The sequence below is a fragment of the Barbus barbus genome, assembly GCF_936440315.1.
Source record: "Barbus barbus genome assembly, chromosome: 16".
Classification (NCBI taxonomy): domain Eukaryota; kingdom Metazoa; phylum Chordata; class Actinopteri; order Cypriniformes; family Cyprinidae; genus Barbus; species Barbus barbus.
Window position 1 is genome coordinate 27,398,331 of NC_136744.1, and position 8,401 is coordinate 27,406,731.

Below are 8,401 nucleotides of genomic sequence, written 5' to 3' on the forward strand. Positions count from 1 at the left end.
TGAATCTAGTGGTTTATCTTCTGGTGAAATGGAGGAGTACTGATGTCAGATCAAAATGCATCTCCATCACTGTAAACTGCAGGAATATTCTGTTGTTTTTGAAGTTTCAACAAAATTGGAAAAATACATCACCTTAAGAATTTAAAATTGTAAAATTTCTGGGAGAAAAAAACTACACAAGGATTTTTTGTGTTGCATTTATTTAGAAACATCCACTGTACAACACAAAACACCACAATATTTCCCACCTGTCTGACATCCTCTTGCCTTCTTCCACAAAACCCACTTTATATCTGAAAGAAAACATTTATGATGAATTCAGGTGTCCCCTAACCACCCACCTCACCCTACCCTAAGTGATCACTACACAAACTATTTACACTATATACAGGCTTTTTACATCACTGTTGAATCTCAGTGTTTATTTTTTAGAAGAGGATTTGCTGATGGGGACCCACTGTCCATATGGCTTCCTGTCTGCTACGCTGTCGGCTCTTGATGTTACCTCACTGTCATGGACCGTTGGGCTGTGTGATGGTCTGGCGATGGTATTCTGTCAATATAAAAAAGGTAAGATCAACTTATTTCAATATACTCTTACAGTCATTATATGTGAATAAGCTTTAATGAACTTACGTTGATGCTGAAGTTAATTGGCTTTTTCTTGGGAGATGTCAGAGAAGCCTCTGCCTCGCCGTTTACCTAAAGACAGAGAAAAGGGGAATAGGATAATGAAATTACTGTCTGTCTGATGTAAACCTAGAAACTTCAGTACCACATGATTTTCATTTCTAAGTGAGGTCGCCCTCAGTTCGGTGTTTAAGTCATGCAAAAGAGGCGAATTGAAGGGACTCTGACCTGTGTAATACCAGGGCTGCTCTTTGAATCAGTCTGACATCAAAAACACCATTTGGGTTATACACATTTACTATTGATACAAAAAGCAGTTCTTTTACAAGCAAAAATGAAAATTTATATACAAAGGCTTTGTTCACACTGTACCCATTTTCAATTTGTTTTTCAAATGTCCAGTCATTTTTAACACGACAGGAACTCCCGAGGTGTCGCTATTTACAAATTCATGCATATGCATGGTTCACACTTTATATGAATGAATCCAAATAAGGAAAAATAACCGAAATGCAGTATCTAAAATGTCATTTTAATTAGATTTCAAATGAATGTGATTTTGCAAGATATCAATTTTGCACGTTTGAATTGTCAGGTATAAACAATTGTGAAAAAGTCAGAATTGTGAAATAGAAATGGTCAAAATTACCTATTTATTTATTTACTTACTTTTAATTCTGTGGCAGAAACAGGCTTCCATAAACGGCCCAAAATAATAATAAAATGATTTAAATAGAATGCTGCTTGTACGAACAAAGCCCAAAAAAGCAAAAACTAATTACTAATTGATGAGACTATATTTTTCCAAACCACATCCGTCAACGTAGAGCGTGCTCTCTCTGGTCTTCACACACGATGAATAGAGGAAGACTCTGGTAAATGACAACGCAACCCAGTTCAACCATAAGTAATTTCCTGTAGTTCTAACAACTGTAAAGAGACACTACCGTTTAAACGTTTGGGGTCGGTATTATTATTTTTTTTAACCAAAATACCATAAAATATTGTAAATTTAACAATTTCTAGTTAAATATTTCACATTTTAATTTATTCCTGTGATGCAAAGCTGAATTTTCAGCATCATTAGCATCAGCGACCAGACTTCAGTGTCACATGATCCTTTAGAAATCATTCTAGAATGCTGAGAGTTTTCTTGTCACTTAATTTTTTTTTTCAGGATTATTTAAATAGAGTTCAAAAGAACAGCATTTATTTTCAACATTATAAATGTCTTTACTGTCACTTCTGATCAACTCAATGCATCCTTGCTGAAATTGATTTCTTAAAAAAACAACCTGAAATTCTACAGACCCCAAACTTTTCCGCATATGTACTGTTGTGTGGTGGCTGAAAGTGTTGAGTGGGAGGTGAATCACACAAATGCATGTGGTCTGTTTTTGTTCGACACAAGGCTACCGCTGACATTGTACACAATTACTTAACCTTTGCAGTTGTGCACATAAGACTTAAAGCTGGTGTCATTCAAGTCATGTGACCTCCCCCTCTCTCCCTCTTTGTCCAAAGGGTGGAGGAGTTTCAGCTCTACAGGAACAGAAATGATACAAAAAAAACAAAGCAATTGAAGCTAAATGCCACTCCTCAATACAGTGAGAGGAATAATAGCCACGTGCTCATTCATTCTCTCACACAGACACACACGCACACACACTACACAGTAGTACATACTCTTTAACGTGTACCATTACCTAATCCGGACAAGTGCTGTTCATCATTCCATTAAATCCATCAGGTAAAATCATTCACGTCTGAGGAGACAGATTACATGGTGACCCAGGTTGGGTAAGTACAGCGCGCAATCACATTTTAAATAGACGTGTTTTAACGGGTTAGTCAACGTCCCAAGATCTTAGATAAAACTTGAAGTACAAATCAGTATACTGTCAAACACTCAGGACGTTCAAGCAACATTACAGAAGTCAAACAAACACTGGCTGTGTGTTAATGACACATCTGTGTGCTTGTGTGCGAGGCTCACCTGTGCTGGTGTCTTCTGTGGCGCCCGGTCAGCGCTCACCCTTTCCTCTTTATCTGATGAAGATCTCCTCTTCTCCTCCTCCTCCAGCTCCTTCAGGCTAGCTGGCAGCTCCAAGTTCTGCACTCCAAGAATCCTGGTGGCATTTGCTTTGGCCACATTTAACAGATTCTTCTTCTCTGTGGAAGATTTCAAGGTATAAATTAATTTTAGCATTTACCTCCATAGTCAGCATTATCAACTACTCACCCAACAACTCACTACACTGCTAATTTTTTTTATTAATTTGCATTTTTGTCAGAATGTTTACCTGCTTACATTTACTTTAGAGGCAGTATTTATTTACACATACACTTTAAATATAAAAAAATATATATTATTAAATGTCTATTTGTAATATTACTTTTAAACTTAAATTTTTGTAACTTAATTTTTTTTTTTAATTAATTTTCATTTTTTGTAATAAGCCTAAAACCTAGAGGGGAAGAAAAATGTATTGCTGTTCATTTTTGCATAGAACACAAAAAGTGCAAAGACGACGTGGATGAAATAAAGCATCATCCACACTACTCATGCAGTGTATTTAAAGTCTTCTAAAGCTAAATGATACCTTGAAATGGGAAGAACAGACTGAAATTTAGGTTATTAACAGCTGTGGTCACCATGAACTGCTTTGTATGAAAATAATAATAAAAAAAAAATTCTCTCCTTTTGTCTTTTATGTAGCATATATAATAGTTTAAGTGAAACTTACCCTCAAGGCTGAGGCGGACCGAAGAGCGTTCACTGCTGCGAGAGCGGCTTCTGTAATCTCTGGAGCTCCTGGGTGAGCGGGAGAAACGGCACCGGTACCTCCCCACGAACCTGCTTCCCCTCCAGTAGACCGGGGAGCGACTGCGAGAGCGGGACGGAGAACGCCTGTGACGTCTGGAGTAGCCGTAGGGGGATGGAGAGCGACTGCGGCGATGGTAGCGTCTGCGGTGGGAGGAACGCTCAGGAGAAGGGCTGAAAGAGCGGGAGCGAGCCCGGTAACGGCGAGGAGGAGAATGGTGTCTGTGACGGCAGCGTGAGCGGCCTGAGCAGCGTGGATGGGAGCGGGAACGTGAGCGAGAGCGTGAGGGTGAGGAAGAGCCACTGTCAGAGGATGAGCTCCGTGATGAGCTCCGTGACCTGCTGGAGGAGCGGCTCCCCCTGCTGCTGGAGTACGAGCTGCCACTGCTGCTGCTGCTGCGACCGGATGGAGCCTTCTGATCAAAGATGAGCTTCACACCCTCACCGAGACGCCCAGTGCTGGCCTCCTTATTCATGATCAAACCTACAAACACAAAGCATCAGACGTTACTCATGAACTAACAGTTTAATCAATCAAGAAATTTAATAATTTGATATCTATATTCTGCAGGTTTTAACAGAGACCAGGGTTTTGTTTATGCATGCATAACATTTTTATTCATAAAATCACAGTGATTTTATTTTTTTCACGGATGTCGACAATTCTGAAAACAAAAACAGATAATTCTAAAGATGTCAGATTTTTGATACTGGCTTTTGGTAATTTATTCAACTTTGTTCATTTTCATATCAATATTTGTGTATTAAGTCAACATTTTTCGAGAACTTGTATTACAAAATGGTAATGTACTGTGATGATGAATACACAGAATACGTTGATATATTTGTTAAATGTAACACAATGTCCCTAAAAATATGGACATTAATTGGTTAAATATTTACTTTTATAATAATATGAGCCATATTTGCTAATGAAACATTACTAAAGATGGCAGTAATAATAAAGAACGTGCTGGAACCACTGATTTATACACATGGACTCTATTGTTCTCTATTATAGAGCAGTACATGGACTCTATTGTTCTCTATTATAGATCAGTACATGGACTCTATTGTTCTCTATTATAGATCAGTACATGGACTCTATTGTTCTCTATTATAGATCAGTACATGGACTCTATTGTTCTCTATTATAGATCAGTACATGGACTCTATTGTTCTCTATTATAGATCAGTACATGGACTCTATTGTTCTCTATTATAGATCAGTACATGGACTCTATTGTTCTCTATTATAGATCAGTACATGGACTCTATTGTTCTCTATTATAGATCAGTACATGGACTCTATTGTTCTCTATTATAGATCAGTACATGGACTCTATTGTTTTATAGATCAGTGGCTGGAACTAAAAGTATGTCAGGTGTATAAAGTATAAATATCAGCTATAAACAACATTTAACTGTAACTTACCGTCAAAATAGCCTTGATCCAACGGTAAGATAACCGACTCGACACTCCTCGAGCGAGTTCAAAACAGAAACTATTTGAAATTCAACAACTGTCAAATAAATGTATGTTTATTCCGATATTACGTCCAAATTGAGGACAATTTCTTTAAACAAAACGTGTTTCTGAGTAACGTTAGTCAGCGGTAGCCGTTGTTTCCTCGCGAGCGCTTGATTCAGCGTGAAGCGCTTCTCTACTTAACCGACTCCCAATGACGTCATCGAGGGGGAGGGGGGAATCTAGAAAATTCCATAAGCCCCTGCAGAACAAAGATCCAGGGGGCGGGGCTGGATCATCTAGGAGACGGGTAGGTTTAGGTATGGATGTCAACGCAACTGTGTTTGATAGTCTTTTTTTTTTTTTAAACCATGATATAAAATAATAGTCGACATCTATGGTTTTACTTGCTGAAAGCTTGAGTAGGTTAATAACTAAAAATACTGTCATATATTTCCTTCATGTTTACATATTGTTTACTATTGATATGTTTCATCGGGTTGTCTAACGCTGAATGGTCTCTCGAGAGATCGCGTGTTATCGCGAGGTTTGATCTGTGTCTGGGGGAGTGAGTGAAGAACACAAATAACGCACCGTGCTTGAGTTGCGTGATTGTGCGTTTATTTCCTTCAAATAAAAGAACAGCTCGTGCTTGAGACAGAAAACAAGTCCTGAACTTTTCATCTGGGGAAAAAATGGCGATCGAAAAGCTGCTTCCAGCCAACTTTGGCTATGCAATTTTTACGTATTTGTACAGTTTTATCATGTTGATGTATCTCGGGGTCCAAGTTGGGAGTGCACGGAAGAAGTATGGAGTAAAGGTACGATAAGGCTTCATATGCAATGCATGTTGTTGCATTGCCTGAAATTATACTGATGCATATTTAACTTTAATTTCTGATTTGAAACCAATGCAGATGCTTTGGTTTGATGTATTTTTTCTGTAGTATCCCACCATGTACAGTGATAAGGAGCTAGTGTTCAACTGCATCCAGAGAGCCCATCAGAACACACTGGAGGTGTATCCACAGTGGCTGGTGTTCCAGACTATTGCTGCATTAGAGTATCCTGTGAGTATCACAGTTGTGTGCAATTCAGAAATGAACGACAGTTCAACTTTGTCAAGACTTGGTGTACATGAATCATGTTTTGTAGAAAGATTTGTGTTTGTGAGTTTATAAAATTTATTTTAATTGCAATTCAGCAAATTCTTCCAGCTTATGAACAGAAATGGAGCCAGTTTTGCCCAGCTCAACCCTTCCTGATATACCTGTGCATTGCTGTTCCTTAATTTGTACCATCTTCCATCATATTTAGTGGCAAAGGCATTTACTGTATCACACTAAAGTGTTGGGCTAGTAACGGTAGTGTTGTTTGTTTAACCTTACACCAGTTAAAATTAAATGAAATCATTATGCCTTTGATCAAATGTTGACCTTGATCATGTAACAGAGGGGCATTTCCTTGTAATGTGTGTTCTATAAAGCTCTGTTAAATATGTTAATTCAATCTCTTTTCATGTGCTCTCCTTCTGTCATACAGTATGTACACCCTTTCACCCAGTTCACCTTTGTTTATCTTGCATTTTTATCTCCCATATAAGATTGTTGCCTCTGTGTTAGGAGTCATCTGGGTAACGAGCAGGTTCTCTTATGCCTGGGGTTACTACACCGGTGGTACGTCTTAAAAATGCACACAGAGCAATTTTTAGATTGTTCTCAGATGCAAAAGCACATTCACATCTGTTTCTGAATCAGAGTGGAGATGCAAAAAGGTTTGCATTTATTTTGCATTTAATTATAGATTTAAATGACACATGTATGTTTGTAGTTTATATTGTGTCCTTTCAAAACAAAGTATATTTATGCATTTTTTTAAATTGCCATACACATTTTCAAGATACTGTTAAGTCAAAATAAAACAAATAAATATAATTTTTAATTAGAAGAAAAGTTTTTTTGTGAAACTGTTACACAAGCAATTCTGTGACTTCAATGTGTTCAGGTTCTTTTAAACATTCATCTGAGCTTTAGCCTCCTCACCAGAGTTGTTTGTCTGTTTTAGATCCTGCTAAGAGGATGCGTGGTGCATACGGATACATTGGGCTGTTTGGAGTCATTCTGCTTTCCATCTCTGTTGCTCTCAAACTGCTTGGAGTGCTTTAAGGGAAACACCACTGAGAAAATAGCACATGAAACCAATACTTGGCACTTAATGTAGTCGTCAGTGATTCTTTTTTTACTCTCTTTTTAATTACATTGCTCCATCTTGTAGCTTTTACATAGTATGAAATATTTTTCATCAAATGCAATCAACTTGTTAGGCTTTTATACATGTTCTTTATGCAGCTTTCCTTACATTTGAATTAGGGTGACCAGCTAATCATTGCATGGTAGTGTTTAAGTTCAGATGACCTGAGGACCATCTTCTGTACAGAGCATTTCAGTTGCAAACAACATTTCAGATACTGTGCTGATTTGATTAGGATGTATAGTCACCCTATGTTATTTCATTTGAGACAAATTAATAATAAAATGTCTGTGTAAGATTCAAACAAACCATGTGTGAGTGCTGAGTGCTTCCAACTTTAAGAAAAGCTTGTTGTACTGCATACTTTATACTTATTTTAATCATTTCTGATATCACTGTCATGCCTTAAAAGGATATTAAAGGTCTTGTGTTTGTGAAAGGTACATTGATTACATGATTCTGATCTCTCAGATAATATTTAAAATGGCATATGGCAGTGCTTTAGGACAACTGGAACATTAAATTATTTATAAACCGACCTTAGGGCGTTACTATGGTGTTGTGGGTGGTTACACTGAAATTTTTATCTCCATATGGCTCTTTCATTAATGAGATAGTTTACCCAGAAATGAAAATTGTGTCTTCATTTACCCAGCTTAGTGTTATTCCAAACCTGTGTCGATTTCTTTATTTTGTTGAACACAAAATAAGTTTTTTTTGAACAATGTGGGTAACCGAACATTTGCTGGTAGCCATTGACTTCTATAGTATGGAAAAATATACTATGGAAGTCAATGGCTACCAGAAACTGTGAGTAAATAATGACAAAATTTAAATCACAATGCTTTTTTTGTTTTAGATAAACATGTGAGAAAGTCTGGTAGAATAGAAAAGCATTAGGATTTCATACATCAAGCTATGTGGCCAAGTTTAATATGTAGGGGTTTTATCAATACACCAAGTAAGATCAATAGTAATGCAAACACCACTAATAAACTGACACTATTATAAAGCATTTAATTTAGTTTGAAGAGCCAAGGGGTCTTTTTTTAAGACCTTATAGTCTTAGCAGTTTTTCCAAGAAAATGGTTTCTTTAAAGGTATTACAAAATACAGTAGCTTTTATGTTGTTTTTACATTATTTAGTCATTTAGCAGACGCTTTTATCCAAAGCGACTTACAAATGAGGACAACAGAAGCAATCGATTGTAGAATTAAAACAACTAAAA

General features: G+C 37.1%; 2 protein-coding genes across 4 annotated transcripts; one reads left to right on the forward strand and one right to left on the reverse strand.

Annotated features, from left to right (window-relative positions):
• Positions 1-189: 189 nt before the first annotated feature.
• On the reverse strand, positions 190-5,147 carry LOC306882831 (arginine/serine-rich protein 1-like). Of its 2 annotated transcripts, none has more exons than XM_079437762.1 (6): positions 4,890-5,147; positions 3,378-3,938; positions 2,627-2,802; positions 637-702; positions 506-553; positions 190-293 (listed from the first exon to the last, which is right to left on the reverse strand). In XM_079437762.1, exons 2-6 carry the CDS (start codon positions 3,928-3,930, stop codon positions 288-290), a joined length of 849 nt encoding a protein of 282 aa, XP_079293888.1. In that variant the 5' UTR covers positions 3,931-3,938; positions 4,890-5,147; the 3' UTR covers positions 190-287. The 2 variants fall into 2 exon arrangements, with proteins under 2 accessions (XP_079293888.1, XP_079293887.1); XM_079437761.1 differs by having other exon boundaries at positions 459-553.
• A 39-nt stretch (positions 5,148-5,186) lies between these two features.
• Positions 5,187-7,614, forward strand: LOC306882832 (glutathione S-transferase 3, mitochondrial-like). 2 transcript variants are annotated; one of them, XM_079437764.1, is made up of 5 exons: positions 5,187-5,232; positions 5,563-5,743; positions 5,870-5,992; positions 6,526-6,598; positions 6,987-7,614. In XM_079437764.1, exons 2-5 carry the CDS (start codon positions 5,618-5,620, stop codon positions 7,085-7,087), a joined length of 423 nt encoding a protein of 140 aa, XP_079293890.1. In that variant the 5' UTR covers positions 5,187-5,232; positions 5,563-5,617; the 3' UTR covers positions 7,088-7,614. The 2 variants fall into 2 exon arrangements, with proteins under 2 accessions (XP_079293890.1, XP_079293889.1); XM_079437763.1 differs by having other exon boundaries at positions 5,203-5,242.
• Positions 7,615-8,401: the final 787 nt, after the last annotated feature.